Below are 19,151 nucleotides of genomic sequence, written 5' to 3' on the forward strand. Positions count from 1 at the left end.
CCAAACTCAGAATCCTAGCCACTGTCCCAATTCTTGCCCGTTTGTGATGCCTTGACGATTTTTTTGTTGCTAGTTTTGTCATTCCTCACAGTTTTAACTCTGTTTCCGAAGTCTCTAGAAGTTAAAACTCTGAGTGGGTGGATGCATTATCTTTAAGGAAGAACATAATGGGAAGGTGAAGAACAGCCTAGCCACATCCACCAGCCAGAGAAGGAGCACCTTCAGAGAGTTTACATTGTCCCCTCATTTTTCGAAACCCTCAGTTGTCTGGGCAATGGAGAGGAGAATGGAAATGTATGATGGCCCTGTCCATCAACCAGGGGACTGAGGGCTATTGTGTTGTGGGTGTTACAATGGGTTTTGAGATTTATTTTGTTTTAAATTAACCTGTTTGCTTTTTGGCTGCCTTTAGAATCATTCAGAAACAACATTGCACAAGAATCTAGATGCATACCAAATAGACTTGGATCTATTCCCCCCCACCTCTGCTCCGAAAGTAGGAATGTTGCCTGAGAAGAGTTCTGCTCAGGGGGTGCTTTCACTAGTGGAAGGTGGAGGGTGGTGGAGAGAGAGGGAGAGAAAGCAACTTTTACAGGTCCTCACCCCAGTCCCTTGCACCCTCCAGCAATCTGCAAGCCTCTAAGCAATGTCCTGTACCTCTATGTACTAGTTTGGTTTTCTGATATTCATTTGTGTGTTATGTTTGTTACTTGATGCCCTGGCCTCTTATGAGAGGAAGGCCAGGATAATTTTATTTTATTTTAAAAAAGAAATACTTAAGTTTAAATTAATAATTATTAATATTTTTAGAAATATTAAAGTTATCATTAATTAATGTACTAGATGACCCTCAGGGTCCCTTCCAATTAAATTAATAAATTTAATACATATAATCCTAGAATTGTAAATTTACTAATTTAAATACTAAATTATTTAAATGATTATAAAAGAAAATCTGTCCTGGAGTTCTGAACATTGTAGGTGGTGATACTGGGGGGCTACAGGGGGAGTTGGCAAAAGTCTTGCTGCCACCTTCTGCCAGTGGGATTCCTCTACTTGATCAAATGCCTTCCAAGGATGGAAGGAGCCCATATACCCCCTTATTTAATGGGAATGTCTGTAGCTCAGTGGTAGAGCATCTGCTTTGCATGCAGAAGGTCCCACTTTCAATCCCCAGGGTCTCTAGGGTGGGCTGGAAATGTCCCTTGCCTGAAACCCTGGAGAGCCAGTGTCAGTCAGTGAAAATACTGAGCTTGAATGGGCCAACAGTGTGACTCAGTGTAAGTCAGCTTCCTATTTTCCTATCCAGTTCCCTTATACAACAAGGGACTTTCCATTTCATGGCCTGCAGTTACTGTGGCATATTCTGAACTGGTAAACCTAACTGTCCAATACAACAGCTGTGCTATCCGTAGCCTTAACAGAAAGAACCACGACCCCCTTGGCTTTTAAATGAGTGGAAGACAGCGTATTGTATTGGAAAATAAATAAATGCAGCTGTTCGGTAAATAGTACTTTAATAATGTATAAGAGTAGTGGCGGGGGAGATTGTGAAGACTCTTCGTAAGAGTACAGTGGTACCTCAGGTTAAGTACTTAATTCGTACCGGAGGTCTGTTCTTAACCTGAAACTGTTCTTAACCTGAGACACCACTTTAGCTAATGGGGCCTCCTGCTGCCGCCATGCAATTTCTGTTCTCATCCTGAAGCAAAGTTCTTAACCCAAGGTAATATTTCTGGGTTAGCGGAGTCTGTAACCTGAAGCGTCTGTAACCCGAGGTACCACTGTACAGGGGAGTCCTAAGCATGTCTTTTGCTTTCATCTGTGTGACATGCAGCTAGAGGCTGTGTAATTATTGGGTTGGTCTCAAGTGTCAAGTTAGATTGGAGATGCAAGGGGAAGGAGTGCAGGTCTCTGAATAATAAAAGTTGAGGTTCCTAGGTAGGAGCCCACTGTGAAGGAGCATAGTGAATCCGGAGACAGGAAAGAGAGGTTGCAGATGTAGGTCACGTCTGCCAAGTTAGGAAAGGGGACGTATTGTTAAAATAGGTGTGGACGTTGCTGAGCATTGCATTGTGGGGTGGAGCACAAGACCTGACTAAGGGTGATGGATTCCTAAAATTAACTCTGCAATTAAGAGAAGGAATTCTAGACTTTTTGTTATTTTAATGCACACCTAGCTATTGTTCCAAATGGTCTTTTAATTTTAGTGATTTTCTGTTGGTAGTACAATGAACACAAAGTTGTTTAGCAGGTGAGTTCTTAAGTGTGTGCCTTATATGCATTTCTAAACAGAGGAATGAAGCAGCTTCTCCTTTCTTCCCACAGACTTCATTTCTGCCTATGTAAACTACCAGGCATGTTTCTCTGATATATTGGAGAGATACTTTCTATTCCTTTATTACCCAACCACATTCCTTGTTCCATTAAAAAACCCCTCTCTACTCCATCTGCCCCATTGTCAGAACAGGTACCACTTTTATGCAAAAATAGCACTTGGCCACACCTCTCATTGGTTCTGCTGTGCCTTCTTTGAGCGCTTTTGACTAGCTGGAATGTGTCCTTGAACTGCCCAAGTCTCCTGCAGCCTGGATGGAGGGGGGCATAGAAACCTTTGACCTTTGGATGGCTGGAATATCAGGCACTGTAGGTAAGAGTTACAGCTACAGCTCTGCTGACTTTTGCCCTTGGCACCACCATTTTCGGGCTGAAAGTGTTTCTTCACTCCAGGTTACATGAACAGGATTAACTAAACCACTAATTTAATTAAGCTCCAGCAGACAGAATGTCCACTCAGCCACCAGGAAGCTGAAGTATTCTCTGCTGACCAAATCTAGCTGTTCAAACTACAAGCAAAGCTGCCAGCCATTCTGCGTGACTGCCTGCCGAAACACTCACTTGGAGATGGAGAATCCATAGGTTTTCCCATTGTGGCAGATCTGTTAGAGTAACCATACTTTCAGAGGTGTAAAGGATTCTGCCCAAGAGGCACAGAGTGATTGCTGCTGGCCTGCATAGCAATTCTGCTTCTTATACTGTAGTTGTTTCAGCTTGTAATACTGATTTCATTGACTCCACTCAAACCCGACATAATTCAGAAACACACGCTACTGCTCTATTGTGTGTTGAATATTTTAGTAACTTTGTTCTTATTTTCCGTATACAAAAGTAGTGCACCTATACATAAAATGATATGCTTAACTTTTAAAGGAATTCTCCTGCAGCCTACATTAGTCTTTCTTAAAGTTTCTAGCCACTAAGAACATATTCCAAAGAAAGCAAAGCAAAAGGCATACGTTAACACAAAAGAAACATGCTACAAGTTTCCATTTCTATGAGCATCCTGTATATGAATTGGCTAATTAAATAAACGTAAAGGTAAAAGACTCATAGATGGTTAAGTCCAGTCAAATTTGACTGTGGTGTGCAGCGCTCACCTCTGCTTTTCGGCCGAGGGAGACAGCATTTGTCCTCATGTGGCCAGCATGACTAAACTGCTTCTGCTGCACAGAACACCGTGACAAGTGCCAGAGTGCACGGAAACACTTCCCGCCACAGTAGTACCTATTTATCTACTTGCACTGGTATGCTTTAGAACTGCTAGGTTGGCAGGAGCTGGGACAAAGCAACGGGAGCTCAACCCATCGCACAGATTCGAAATGCCAACCTTACGACCAGCAAGCCCAAGAGGCTTGGTGGTTTAAACCACAGCGCTACCCACATCGGATGCAGGATGCTCATAGAAATGGAAACCTGTTGCATGTTTTTTGTGTGTGTTAACACATGCCTTTTGCTTTCCTAACATTTTTATATTGCCCTTTCTCTAAGTTGCTCAAGGCACTTCATGTTTCTTCCCCATCCCAATCCCCCCAAATATGGTGATATTTGAGACATAAATCTGAAGAGTTGACCTGGCTGGAGTACAACCCAGTAGCTGTCCTTTGGATAGATTGCCTGGGTGTGCTATTTAAGTGCTTCCAGTCCCCCACTATATACATGAGCATGGGCTTTATAACATGAACAAATCACTCCAGTGATGAATGCTGGAGCTGAAATGCCACACCGAGAATCTGGGAAGCTGCCAAGTGATCTGCCCTTAGACATTTGCATTCAGGCTTAAATAGCCGAGCTGCAGGAGCGACAGAAATCTTTGTTTTAAGTCTCCCGCTGGACAGAGACTCCACGATCCCAAGATGATTACTTAGACGGCATTGCAGCATGGCTGGGTAGCTCTGTTAATCAGTGGCTTCTGCAGCTTTGCTTTCGACTTGCAGCTGACATCAGTGGCCAGGAAGGGGGAGAGAATTAACTTCCTGTGTCTAAAGCTGAAAAGGCAGCTATGGAGGGGCAAGGGAGGAGAAGAGATGAGTCAGTTCTTCTAGGGCTCTGTAACAGTCACCCTCAAACGTCTGCGCATCGGAAGCTATCACTGGGACAGCTTTCTGCTTGATGCCATTTCAGTCAAGCTAGATGTGACCTTGCCAACAAAGGTCCGTATAGTTAAAGCTATGATTTTCCCAGTAGTGATGTATGGAAGTGAGAGCTGGACAATAAAGAAGGCTGATCGCCAAATAATTGATACTTTTGAATTATGGTGCTGGAGGAGACTCTTGAGAGTTCCATGGACTGCAAGAAGATCAAACCTCTCCATTCTTAAGGAAATCAGCCCTGAGTGCTCACTGGAAGGACAGATCCTGAAGCTGAGGCTCCAATACTTTGGCCACCTCATGAGAAGAGAAGACTCCCTGGAAAAGACCCTGATGTTGGGAAAGATGGAGGGCACAAGGAGAAGGGGACGATAGAGGACGAGTTGGTTGGATAGTGTTCTCGAAGCTACGAACATGAGTTTGACCAAACTGCGGGAGGCAGTGGAAGACAGGAGTGCCTGGCGTGCTCTGGTCCATGGGGTCACGAAGAGTCGGACACGACTAAGCGACTAAACAACAACAGATGTGATGGGAGTCCCATCCTTATGAAGCAGGGATACCAGGGCACTTTACAGGAAAATGAGTACATGAGGAAGGGGAGAGAAACAACCCACTACCGTCACTTACTTCACTGTGCTCTCCTGCATTAAGACATTTTCTTAGTTCATGTTCAGTCTTGGAGCCAGGCTAGGGGAGAATGCTGCTTAAAGCAATGGGACGCATGCAGCAAAGTCAGGCAGGGGACAAGAAATGGGCTTCTTTTCCATCCCATGGGCACTCCTTTTCATGCAAAGAGTAAACCCTCCACACGTGCGGACTGAGCAGCTGTGTGGATAAAACTACATGTGACTACACTTAGCCTGTTTGGCTATGAGTAGTTTTGGTTCTGGACAGGGAGGAGCTCTGAACCCCTAATGATGGTTTTAAAAAATTCTAAAACTTGCAGGAATAGGTAGCACTGGGTAGAATGCAATATACAGAAACATTTTTTAATTTAAATATTTAGAAGTTTTTGTATCATAACATTTAGCAGTTGCTTTGCTACTAAAAGGTCTTTCCAGAAACCTGGCCTGGATTCTAGAATGGCATTTTGCTATTCTGCTACCGTTGTAAGCTTTACACTTTGTTCACCTGACAAGCTGTGTGTGTGTAACATATAACCTTCAAAGTTAAAACAGCGAAGAAATGAAAGATTTTCTATCCAAAGAATCTCCTGTACTTGTCACGTTTATCATAAAAGAGTTTTTGCAGATTGAATAACTACTCTACTAGAATCAGATACTTACTCTCCTGTGATGCTAATTATACTAAAAATAGAAGCAAGTTAGAATTTCAGAAAAAAACAACAACAAATAAAAAAAAAAACTTGCCTCTTCTTCTCTGCACTCCATCAGTCCAGAACAGTTTGTAGTATCATATTGGATGAACTGGTTCCTCTGTGAACTGAGTAGCATAACATTGCATGGTGCATTTCAGAATGCCAGGGCTCCCTGGGCACCTTGGGAATTGGAGCAACCCAGACAGTGTTGCATGCTACTACACGTACAGAGAACTGTGTGGCTGGTGAGTTAACTCTGCCTAGAGTTCTTTTAGGGTGGGGAGTGGAGGAAAGGCACTTGTGGTTAGGGAACGAAGACTGGTGTGCGTGTGTAACAAGAGGGTTAAACTAAAGGATAAAAAGAGGCTGAAATGAGATGGGAAAGAGAGGCAAAGGTTGAAAAAAGAAAACCATCAGAATGCAGAACGTGTTAACACTCTGTTTGGTTCTCCTCCCACAAACTGTGTGCTTTCAAGTGACCCATTTACTGAGCATCTTGAAACATTTGCAGGGAAATTAGATGTTGGTTATTTAACAAGCATTCATTCCGATTTAATGTTAAGTGGTATTGCTTCAAAGCAAGTGTTATCCCACACTTCACACTGCATTTCCCTGTCACCTTCCTTACCACAAAATAAATCCAGTCTTTTGGAGAAGTGGACCCAAGAGCTCCATGTAAACTTTAATTGCACAAACTGAATCTGTCAGTATGTGACAGAATCCCAACAGTGACAGCCTGGAAGCACCCAGTGGCATCTTTCATGCATGCCCACTTCTCTTTCCTCCACCATACAGGCATCCTTAGCTATTTCTCTGCAGCTGCTGCACAAACATTTATGCTCCATACAAGAGCAAAACCAGGCCCATGAAGACTAGTTAGAACTTCAGGATTAGCAGTGGAAGACAGATGAATGACCAAAAAACCCCCAAAAAGCATACAAATGAAACCATTTTTGTTATGATTTTGAACGAGTAGCAATGGGGACAGTTGAAAAAGCATACATTGTCTGATGTACCAAAAAAGCATGCCTGGATTTTGTAAAAGCAATCAGGTATCCTTGTTTCTTTCCAAACAAAGCAATGCATATACCGCAGTATAATCTTGGAAACGTCTCAAGATTTAAAATACGTATAATAAAAGTGATATCAGTTCACATATCTGAAAGACTGGAAACAGGTTGTGTATAAGCTAAGTAGAAAAACTTTAATCTGTTGGCTGCTCTGCATTTATCAGAAATTTAGCTGAACACTCAAATCAATTACTCCAGTTCATGGTGTACTAAGCTGAGGGGCTTTTAATGCCTTTGTTTCTGGTGTTTTCCAGAGATTCCTTGCCTGGCATGTTCTAGCATGAACTTCTTATGCCTCATTAGAGCAATTAAAGAGAATATAAACCCAATGCTATGTTTGCTGAGCAAGACCCAGCAGATCTAAGAAGAACCTTTCAAGTCATTTTTTAAAAAGTTATAGGTTCCTAATTTCATAATTGCCTGTTATACAACATGAGAGTTTAGCCTAGCAACTTTTTTTGTGTACTGCACAGAAATGTTTTTGTTTTTCAACTTTTGGAACTAGACAAATAAAATCAATCTAGTCTAGAGATACAAACCAATGGAAGCCTAAACGTACAAACACCTTGTTTTGACTTCACGCATTTTGCCAAGAACGATTTGAAAATTTGAGGTATCGTTAAAGTACAAGCCTTCTATTTTGCACTCTTTTGAGATAAATATAAAATAAATTACCTGTCATCTGTGTTGCTCTTCATTTGGCTTTTTGTTCTCAATGCTTGTAGCAATGTCTCCAGGGTGCATTATATTCTTCCAAAACATTAAAGTCTTGTTTGCTTTCTCCAGGACAAGAAAAAACACACGTTTTGAACTAAGTATCCGAAGATTCTAAGTAAGGTGGATTTATAAGTTAGACGTAGGGGTAAATCAGGCCCACAATTAAAGTGTGCTGGCTTCCAAGTTCTTTACTCCTGGTCTGAATGGTCTGAGCCAGGAAGAACTTGAGTGACAAGCTGTTTCAGCCTTAGAGGTGACTCATGAGCTAGCGTAGGTGAGATTTGAAAACTTGGGGCTCACTTCCTGGCTCTGCAGTAAAATTAAAGTGACAGACTGTGATTCAGTTGCGATGGCACTGTAAAGGGTTGGAAAACATGTTTTACAGGATGCTTACAGAAGTTATATTTCATACTATTTAATTAAATAGATAATAAATATTCCGAAAACCAGCAATAATAACAGAACTGCTTCCCCCAACGTTTTGTGATATTGAAATGTCAATGGGGAAATTGCGCTGGGAAGTGTGGAACAGTATTTACTTGATGGAATGAGGTCTAACCCCACCCTGCAAATAGATAGGAATGAATCCTCAATAAATAGCCAGCATCAACTAACCACCCCACAATCTTTGTGGTGGAAAACATTCAAGATGACCGTTCCGTAAAAAGATGGTGTTGAAGTGACCATAGTCCCTTAGTTGCTAAAAGCAGCAATTGTGCACCTTGGCCTCAGTCCTGTATACCTGAAGGAGCGTCTCCACCCCCATCGTTTAGCCCAGACACTGAGATCCAGCGCCAAGGGCCTTCTGGCGGTTCCCTCATTGCAAGAAGTGAGGTTACAGGGAACCAGACAGAGGGCCTTCTCGGTAGTGGCGCCCGCCCTGTGGAACGCCCTCCCATCAGATGTCAAGGAAATAAGCAGCTATCCTATTTTTAAAAGACACCTGAAGGCAGCCCTGTTTAGGGAAGTTTTTAATATTTAATGCTGTATTGTTTTTAACACTCGATTGGGAGCAGCCCAGAGTGCCTGGGGAAACTCAGCCAGATGGGTGGGGTATAAATAATAAATTATTATTATTGTGGATAACTAAAAGTAGACAATTTACTCCAGCAAGGTCTGTCTCTGAACTGAGGGTTTCTTTTAAACTTTTCTTGGGCCATACTACCCCTGCCAGGTCTTCTCTCCTTCCTAAAGAGTGGAAAGTCTAAAAGGTCTGGAACCCATGTAACATCTTAAATGTCCAGTCCCACCCTGTCTGTTGTCTGTGTTGGTGAGCAGGTACAGCGAAATGTGAGGTCCCTTATTTAGAAAAGAATGATCCTTCAGGGGAATCTGGCTCAGGAGTTGTGCTGCTGGGTGTCTCTAATTCAAGGGGGTCCTCACTGACTTGGGTTTGGGCTTGGGTTCAGCCCCTCTGCAGCTGGTCCTCTTAATATGACTGGTTCATCCGCCTCTCATTATGGGCTCCTGTAAGAGGTGGGTTGTAACACTGTACGGCAAATGTATTTTTTCTCTCTGAAAACATGTCAACTCTTCCTTGCAAAAAAAATTTTGCCAGTGCAATCACTGCAAGGTGGAGCTACCACACACTTATACATCACCAAAAAAGGAGGCAATGCATCACTGAAAAAGAGGACACAGACCTGCATATGTTAATTAAGACTGCAGTCTTGTGGACACTCATGGAACGCAGTGAGCTCCACTTCTTTGAAAACATGCATAGGACTGCACTGTTATATGTATAGATGAGTATGTTATAATAGTTGCAATAGATTTATAATACATCTTGCCACTGTGACTAGATGGGCTGCTGCCTGGGTGCTATCTGTTGATGGGCAACCACTATGTTATGGGAGAATTTGGGAACTTTAAAACTAGACTGTTCTGGATGGTCAGATGCAGTCAGGTCATACACAACCTGTACCACTGGCCACAAATGGGTATGAAGACAAATTTACCCCCCGCCCCGCAAACCTCTACATTTCCATGTTTTGTTAAGAAGGCCGGATACTTAATATCCAATTAAATAGATCGATTAAGTTCCATACTTTTCTGATCTCCCCATAGAATCTATAACTGCATAGGCAGACACACTGGGGATTCATGAATAGGTGTTTCCATAGGTGTAGCTATGGCAGCTCTGTTAATATACTAATGCAATTTATAGTAGTCTATAAACAGTTAAAATTGAGCCCTGTGTTGCTTCTAATCTGGCCACATAGTTTGCCGACTCGCAAGCTGAGGCTTGTTAAAGCCTAGTCAGCATATAATGGAACGCACCATGTGGTTGGTAACATACATGCTGCCAAGTGCAAAGTTAATGAGAAGAGGAGGGAGAACCCTGCAAAAGAACCTATGATGACTTTCAAGTTGACAGTCTGGTGCTTTGTTTTCTTCTTAGCAGCAATACAGCAGCAGCAGCAGCTGTGGTCTTTTAGATTTTGATAGATGGACATAGGGTATCAGGTATGAGGCAGGTGGACATGGTTTGGTCAAAATGAGCTCGTGTGTCAAATGTGGAGGCTTGGCAGGCCAAGGTTGGCCCATGACCTTGAGGTTCACACCCCATTCTACTCCCAGGCATTTGATTCTTAGCTTATTTTTTCTTGCGAAGTTTATATTTTCTTGTGCAAGAACACTGTTTTTAATGGTCATCATGTTGATGCAGTTGGTAAAGGGAGGTGGTTCACTTGTTGGGACTTAATGTGCGATCGTTTTATTTTATTTTTTTACTTCTGTGCATTTGTTGGAAGTTGCCCTTGCAACCTTTGTAGATCAAGCAACAAAAGAATATGACAACGATGGCATAATTAATTAATTGCATAGATGGAGCCCTATTCAGTCATGAGCTGCAGTCTGAGGATTGCACAGCCCACACAGATGTAAAGCACAGTTCCTGCTGAAGTGGTAAACAAAATGTTTTGTTTCCCTTGAAATTCCCCACCTGCATAATAATAGTTGTGTAAGATGTTTATGATGGATTCAAGTAGGGAACAAACTATACTTGCTTTAATAGGCATAAAAGCTACTGCCCCCCTCCCCTCCCAAGAAACATGTGACAAATAAAAAAGTATGTTGTGCTTTATTTTGGCTGGTTATATTATGGACTTTTTGATGCAACCATCTTCTTCCCTCTCTCCCTGCCTCACTGCTGACATTACAGAAACTGAAGACCTTTCTACTGCTGACTATTCTAGCTCATTTTTTTTTATTGCTCCTTGCAAGCTCTTTAAAAAACACTTTCAAGCCTTTTCAAGAACTTGCAAGGAAAAAAGTGAATAGATTGACTGACACTCTTTACTTATTTCCCCTCCATTCTCCCAAACTTTCCTGGCAGTGGACAACAGCACCCAATGTCTTTGCCTGACACTCTTCCTTCTCTTGGAATGCCTAGAATTCTGCAATGATTTCCCAAGGTTCCTGTCTCTGGGACGCTGTTTTGCAGTGTTCTAGGCACCTCAGTGGAAGTAAGGCAGGGAGAGAAATAATTTGCTCATAACATTGCTATTGACCCATGCCTACTCCCAGTAAAGTGTCTGAAATGGGAGAGGGGTCAGGCTGCTGCTGGTGGTACAAACAACAATACAAGCTCAGGCCCAACATCCAGAAAAGTCTGGACTCAATTTCTGTTAGAACAAGGCATTCTGAACTGGGAGAATTTGCATTCTGAACCACCCCCATCCGCTGGGTTAGAATTGACTATACAGAAATGCATAAGCAGAATTCTGCTTTATCTTCACTTTGTTCCAAATACTTTCTCTATCAAGAGTGGCCACTCAGGGCCTCTTGGCTGTAAATTTGGCCAAGAAATGTAAGAAAACGAACCTTGCTTGAGGATATTTTTCATTATACTGCAAGGCTAGTGTTTCTCATTTCACCACTCCAGTAGGAACCAGAAGCAAGCAAACAATTCTTTTTTCCAGACAAAGTTTGAAGTTGATATACTTAATTTAACCTTTCATCTTGCCCTTCCTTACTATAAAAATAATAATATTTGGCATCCCTTGCTGAAAGTTGAAAGAAGTTGAAAAGCAGCTGATTCAAGCATTTCACATGCCTTTGGCACACCCTCGTTTTAAGGAGCAACTCTGTTTTATATCATGGTTACACCCATCGTTAAGTTTAGGCCCCTTACTGTTGTGCAGCATGTCCTGCCAGCACATATTTACCCACTATATTAAGTAGGTAATTATCTATTACCTATAACATATAGGAGAAAATAGTTGTTGGCATCTGTCTGTCTTCAGACACAGTGGAGTGAGCCTCCGGGGGCGAAGTCAAACCGCTGTGTTAGCAGCACTGAAGTGACCTCCCTGAGGTGCAGGACTGGGCAGCACGTATGAAGGGCCCTGCCTGCCCAGATGACAAGACCCCCCCTCTCAGGCTCACAGATGTGGTCCAAAGGAAAGCAGAGCCATATGTTTGGCATCAGCTTGGCTGCAGGAGTTGCCAGAAGGAGGTGTACAAGGCACCATCCAGCTGTCTTAGGGACTCCTAAGGATTTCCTCCTTAGTCTTTTCTTCTCCTGAAGATAACCCACAAGGCAGTAAATGTTTAGGATCAGCGTTTTCCTTTTCATAGATGGACTAACTTCCCAAGTTGATGAGATCCATCTGCCCCTCGCTTCCCTCTGCAGCATGTGCAGAAACCGCCTTCTTGACCATTGGACCCACATTTGGTCTCTACAGCATGCAGTGCCATGTAGATCAGCCTCTGGCCTCACTATTTCTTCTACACGCTTCTCATAGCCCTACCAGTCCCAGACAGTAACAGACTACTTTCCTTAGGATGCAATCTCTAGAGCTCATTATCACATAAGCATATGATGGTGATCATTAGCATATCTGTCTGTCTCTCTAATTTAGTTTCAGTGTCTCGGTATTAGGAATGATTGTGCCCTCTTCACAGAAAAGTACAGTGGTACCTTGGGTTAAGAACCTAATTTGTTCTGGAGGTCCGTTCTTAACCTGAAAATGTTCTTAACCTGAGGTACCACTTTAGCTAATGGGGCCTCCTGCTGCCGCCGCGCCGCCACCGCATGATTTCTGTTCTCATCCTGAAGCAAAGTTCTTAACCCGAGGTACTAATTCTGGGTTAACAGAGTCTGTAACCTGAAGCATCTGTAACCTGAAGCATCTGTAACCCGAGGTACCACTGTACATTCAGTTAAAATGAATGGCTGTTAGTCTCCATTCACTCTAATTAAGTCACTCCTTTGCTGGCTAAAATTTCAATCATTCAGAATGGAATCACATCAAACAACAACCCACTTGAAACTAAAATGCATTTTAATTTGACAACAATGTAGTGCAAATGTTAGAATAAGAAGTTGCCACCAACCAAGATGTCTATGTAGATATTCCAGTGTCCAGTGCAATAGTTTGATTTTCTTGAGTTGTATACCTAGATTTTCGTGATTTAACACAAAAAGCCTTTTCAACAAATTGTCGGCACAAGAATATGTATATCAGTGGGTCCATACATATGTTTGCAGTTGCTAACCAGAGGGTGCTTTCTTTAGCAATGTATAGTTGGTTCTGCATACTGCAGTCAATATTCTTGCCAATCTGGCTAAGAGTGTAAGGTACTCGGGCGAAATGAAAAGGGCCAAAGCAGATGAAGAAAACAGCTACAATTATAAATACCTTGCTCTTTGCCCTTTGTTTGATCTTGCACTCTCTTGTCTGGGTTTTTACATAAGAGCTACAGATCTTCTTAGCAATAATTATATAAAACAGGAGCATTAAGATTAGCACAGTCCAGAAGATGAGCTGGCATATGTAGTTGACAGCTTCGTGCCACTTCAGTCCCAACTGATTCTTCAGGGAAGCACACTTCCTTACAGAGAGTCGTGTGGCCTCACGGTTTGACAAAATCATGTTTGGCAAGGAGAGAGCGAAAAAGAAGAACCACACAGAGCCAGAAAGAATTTTTGCTGAAGTGACATTATGCAACCAAAACTTCCCAAATGGCCGAACGATCTTGAGGAACCTGTCTAGTGAAATAAGTCCAAGGAGCACAATGCTTATGTACATTGTCTCGTAGAATATTACAGCCGAGAAACGGCAGACGAAAGCTTTAAGTTGCCACAGCCCAAGTTCTGAATCCGTCAGAATCTTCAGCGGCAGCATCAGTGTCATTACGAAATCAGAAAGCAATATATTCTTAAGGTACACGTGGAAACTCGATGTGGTCCGAATCTGGAAGAAAGCCAACAGAGCCAAACTGTTCAGCAGAAATCCAGCAAGGAAAAGAATGCCGTACAGGACTGGGAATACCACATGCGTTATCCTGGTGTCTCGGTGGCATTGTCCAGCCAAGGATGATGTCCCATTGGAGATGCTGAGACTTCCATTCATGGCTTGAAAGAGAGACTGAGGAAGAATTATTTAACAGAAGGTTAGAACAATGGCACAGAATGCTTCTAGGTTTTGGAGAAGAGGAGTGGTGGCTTAACTCCGTTCTGCTATCACTTCCCCTGCATTGTTCAAGACACATGTTTGCAAAGATAAAACACCTTAGTGTGTGTATGGAGGAAGTTGTGGTGGGAAAGTGGCAGCCAGGTTAGGAAAGTGGTAAAATTCCCCCATTTCACTGCTGCCGCTCCACACTAAAGTGTCTTTTCTCTCAAAATCCTAAGGATCCTATGTGAATGCTAACACTTATTGGCCCCCACCCCAGTTGCATGCATAGTTCCTCAGGCAATAAGGACATTTGTAAACAATTTATAAGGAATTTATGAACAAGTATATTTTCGGGTGCTAGGTGCACCCGAGTCCCTCAAACCATACAGAGTTTGGGTCACTTAACCACAGGATTAGCAGGGCCGACATAGGTAGTGAGGCTCTGTCCTACATTATTAATGACTTTTAAAAGTAACTGCATTCCAGAAAACCCCAAGGCTCCACCTCATGTTTGGAGCTACTTGTTTCTGCCTCTGGATCATGGCCACTGAATTCAGAAAATAACTCAGAAGACTCTGTATTGTACCCCCAGCTGGGACAATACCACCCCCGCCACCCAAGGCCATGCTGTAAATAGGCTCCAACAGAACTGAGTAGAATGGAAAGCTCATTCTAAACATGATTGCAGTGGGGCAAGAGTGTTTTCAGAGGGGCTCACAGTTGTCATCCACCTTGCTGAAAATGCCCCCCAACGCATTCAGACTTGTGGGGAAAAGGGTCTTCTTTTGGCTAATCCTCTCTTGCCGACTACAGTTTCCAGGAAGATCTTCTCCAACTCTTCTCCAGCAATTAGAAAAGCTAAAACACTCTTTTTTTCAAGCCTAATCACTGGAGGAGTGGGAGAGTGAGTATTTGTATGTATTCATCTGTGTATACAAGAATGTGTGTGCTCTCTCTGTGTGTGGTCACACCCATCTCTGGCATACAGCTGCTGTTAGGTTGTCAATCAAGAGGGAATGTGTCCATGGGCTGAAAATGTGTCTCCATCAGTCATGAAAAACCAACCTTGACTCCTTGGAAGGAGGGCAGGATAAGAATGCAGTAGTTTATCTGATTTAGCAAGTTGGTGTTAAATCTAAACAGTGCTGCTTCTCTAGATACCTTCTTGTGTTCGGTAGTAAAGCATTCCATTTCATTGTGCTAACTAACTACAGCCTTGTTACTCTAGACAACAAAGGAGATTAGCTCTCATCCTTACCAGTGTAATTAATATACTGACTATACTGGCAGACTTTAAAAAAAAAATTCTTTTTCTTTAAAAAGTAATAATTCTGTGAATCAACATTTCCAGAAGTAGCTTGTTAATAAAGATCTTTAAGACAAGCAGATGACTAAAATGGCTTACCTCTTCTTGTAGGAAGACGGGGCGGCTAATCCAGGACTATGCAAGTATACTAACGTTAGAGAAATTTAGTTTCACAAGCAGTCTTGCATCGTCTTATACTTACATTTCTTCTTCCTCATTTTTTTTTACCACTCAGGTTCCCCCCCCCCCAGCCACAAGCCTCAATGAAGGTTTTCAAACATCAGTTGGCTGGTCTCATCTTATTCAGTGTGTTTTTGTTTGTTGAAACATTGTTAATGCCTATGTCTTTTAATTAATATATTTATACAGGCTAAGATCAATTTCAGTTCATCAGCAGTCTTATCAAGCTGACTCTAATGTTATGCAATGTTTAGTGTGCATGCATATGCACCACCTAGAGCGGGAATAGTCAATGTAGTGTGCTCCAGAGGTTGTTTGGCTCAACTCCCATCAACTTCACTCAGCAAGGCCAACGGTTGGGAATGATGGGCACTACAGTCCTTTATATAGCCTGTGTGGTCCATTTTCCACACTCACTTGCAGAGGTTCTCCTGGGTTTCATATAAGGGTCTTTCCCAGCCTTATCTTAAGGTGGTTTTGTGATTTGAATTTGCTAACCTTTGCATGCCTCTACCACTGGCTTACTGCCCTTCCTGCCCTTTTCTGTTTCACAACAAACTATAGTTTGGTTTTTATATTTAACTATAGTCTTTGCTTTCTCTCCAAACCATGATTGCCTTCAAGGCAGTCAGCTCATGGAACAGGCCCAAACATCTGATCTTAGGCTGATAAGTCAATGAGTGTGTGGGAAGTGTTCTCCCAACCAACCTTGCTTCCTAAGCAATGGAGCACAGGTCTTCAGGTCAGGATTCACAGGTGGGTCATGAGACCATCCCAGGTGGGTTGCAGCAAAGCTTTTGCTGCCATATTTGGCTCCAGGTAAGGCTGACCAAACCAAAGGAGCACTACATGTGTTGTCTGGACTAGAACACGTTTTTCCAACAAGACACTTGTTTTACCCATTTCCATGGAGTGCTGCAAAGTGCCAGGAGAAAGTCAAGAGCCTTTTTCAATAATGCTTGTAGCAAGGGAACTCTCTATGGAACAGGAACACTAAGTTCCGTTTCTAGTCTGTTTCTGTGGCTTTCTAGACTTTCCCCAGAGTATTAACTATGCTGGACACTAGAACACAGAAGTGTCCACTGTGGTAGATAGAATGCAGAAGTGTCTGCTGCGGTGGGTAGCTTGGCTGCCCACTGGTTGCCATCATGGCAGTCGCTGGGAGCCCAGGAAGTGATGTCTGGCTACAGGAAGTGAGATCTAGAAGAAACAAGGATGCCATACCATCCTCACTCCACTCCTTGCAACTTGGGCTGGTTGGGAGGAAAGTTCTTTGCTGGACATAGAGGGTAATCCAGTTACAGATCTCTCTGTACAGTTGCCAAGTTCTTAATTGCTTGAGTGGTCCTGCTTTCATTTCCGTCCTCCCTGAGTCACATACTCCTTTCTCCCATTTCAGACCACTTGCCTGCTACACTGGTTTTTATTTAGCAGTAATGCTAAGGAAACGCTATGTATCTTACTCTGTGAATTGCCCTTTTGGGTTTAATAATGTGCATTATTAGCACCATTTTTAAACCAAAAGTGCATATGTTACAAGTTGGGAGCCAGAGGGGGTCTCAGGTCTGGATCAACTGAAGTCCACTATGAAAGTAAGTGGTAGCATTTTGCTGGAATTGCAAAGACTTTGCTGTGGATCAATCACTCCTTCCTTCTTTCACTAGCTCATTACGAAGCTCTTTAGTCACCAAAGCAATAAATGCTTTGGAATATAATTAGGAACATACCAGCCTGGTTGTACCAGGCCAAAGGCCCACCCAGTTCAACATTTTGCTTCACATGGTGGCAAACAAACAAGGCATGAAAGCCATTTCCTGCTGTCGTTCCCTAGATATTGAGTGGCACACTGCCGTGGTGGAGAACTTCCATCCCTTGGCCTTAAATAGTCCTGGCAGGGGGTTCAGTTAGGCCTTTCACCCAAGCTGTGGCCACCTGCCCTACACCTGACATCATCCCTGACATGGCTGGGATTGGCTGCACTGCAGTTGGCAGAGTTCTCTGCCAGCACCAGTCAGCTGACGGGCACTGAGACGGAGCCCCTTTGAAGGTTCACTGAGATACTGCCTCTGAATGTGCGACTTGTGTAGCAGGTGGAGTGCAGTTGTGTGACTGTGCCTATTTCATATAGCAGTCCATATTTCCAGATTTCCTCTGTGCTCTTTTTAACTTTATGGCACACATACTTCTTCTCCTAAAGCTGCATGTGACGTAGCAGTCATTTGTGCATGGTTAACTGAGTAAACTTTAGCACGGAGACTCAAAGTCTCCTAGAACAAATTTCCCTTACAGCTGCACTATTTACAAGAATAGGCAGTGGCCTATTTCTGTTCCTTTGGTCACATGAAATCCTGTTTGTGGTCCCCTCTTGAGGAAGCACAGAGGGGAGCGAATTGCACATCAGGGAAACTATCGCTTCCATTGGCCAATCTGCAAACTTCTGGTGTGAGAAATGGTTGGCATGGAAAAAAAGAAGTAGAAGTGAGAATAAAATTTTAGTTGAGGTTATCATGTGTGGGATAATGCGTTATTTAAGTTTAATCATATGAAACATCTTCAAATTGTAATTACAGGAGACAGTTGATACCTAAAATTCTAATAAACATGGTGTGATACTATGAGGTACTTTTGTCTTTTTAATAGCTAAACTTAGCTGTCGTTTAAAGGTCTATGGGGCAGTGTCCTGGAACATGGGACCATGCTCCTGTTGCTGCTGTGCTGCCAGAAGCTAAGGGAGCAATCCTAACACAGTGAGGCCATTGTTGCACCTGCAGCCCTGCCATGTACGACAGCCAGGGCAGCAGCAGGAGGCAGGCAAGAAGATCTCTGCACCAGCCTGGTGCATTTGGGCTGCATTGGGTCAGATGCTTTCACACGGCAGCAGGCTCAGTGTGCATTTGGGGGTTTTCTACTTGTGGCTGCTAATGGGGAACCACACTGGTAGTACAGTGGTACCTCGGGTTAAGAACTTAATTCATTCTGGGGGTCTGTTCTTAATCGCCGCCGCTGAAGCAAAGTTCTTAACCTGAGGTACTATTTCTGGGTTAGCGGAGTCTGTAACCTGAAGCGTATGTAACCTGAAGCGTATGTAACCCGAGGTACCACTGTACTTCTACTCACATGTTCAATGGGTGGAAGCGGTCCACACCACTAGACTGAAGCTGGTCATCTGTGTTTATGGTTAATACCGTAGTTTCTGCTGGCTCTGCTTATATTTCATTTTGTTTCATTTGCAAAAGCATTACAGAAAATTAGAATGTATGTATATCTGCCTGCCTGCCTGCCTTCTATCTACTATACTCCCTCCCTCCCTCCCTCTCTGTGAACTTAAGGACACTGTCATTGCAAAACCTTTCACCGGAAGAAAAATTGAGACCTTTTTTTTTTTTAAGCCATCCAATGCAGTTTAGAGTCAGAATATATATATTTTTAAAAGGTAGTCTCATGATCTTTAGCCTCTGACTTTGTGGGTAGATTACAAATTTTAATAATTGTTGCTATTCACTGGATCTTTCTATACACTTTTGGAGAATTCTTGCCAGGTTTCTCTAGTGCAAACACACACACTTTTGTATTTCTCATTTTGATTTCAGTTAAGTGTTTTCGTTTCTCAGCCGTATATTATATTCATTTTAAATTTTTATGTTGTGAAGTGCTCTGTGATCTTTGGATGAAGGGTGGTATACAAATTTAATTAAACAACAACAACTGGATATTTAATTTTGCACTGTG

At 42.7% G+C, this 19,151-nt stretch overlaps 2 protein-coding genes across 6 annotated transcripts in view; one reads left to right on the forward strand and one right to left on the reverse strand.

Moving 5' to 3' along the window:
- Positions 1-19,151, forward strand: part of MED12L (mediator complex subunit 12L) — a 187,995-nt gene that overhangs the window by 90,870 nt on the left and 77,974 nt on the right. The gene's annotated exons all lie outside the window — the stretch shown is intronic.
- P2RY13 (purinergic receptor P2Y13) lies at positions 12,800-15,434 on the reverse strand. Its single transcript, XM_053390292.1, has 2 exons — positions 15,342-15,434; positions 12,800-13,906 (listed from the first exon to the last, which is right to left on the reverse strand). The coding sequence occupies exon 2, from the start codon at positions 13,889-13,891 to the stop codon at positions 12,881-12,883; it is 1,011 nt and encodes a 336-aa protein (XP_053246267.1). The 5' UTR covers positions 13,892-13,906; positions 15,342-15,434; the 3' UTR covers positions 12,800-12,880.

The sequence above is a fragment of the Podarcis raffonei genome, chromosome 5 (assembly GCF_027172205.1).
Source record: "Podarcis raffonei isolate rPodRaf1 chromosome 5, rPodRaf1.pri, whole genome shotgun sequence".
Lineage (NCBI taxonomy): Eukaryota > Metazoa > Chordata > Lepidosauria > Squamata > Lacertidae > Podarcis > Podarcis raffonei.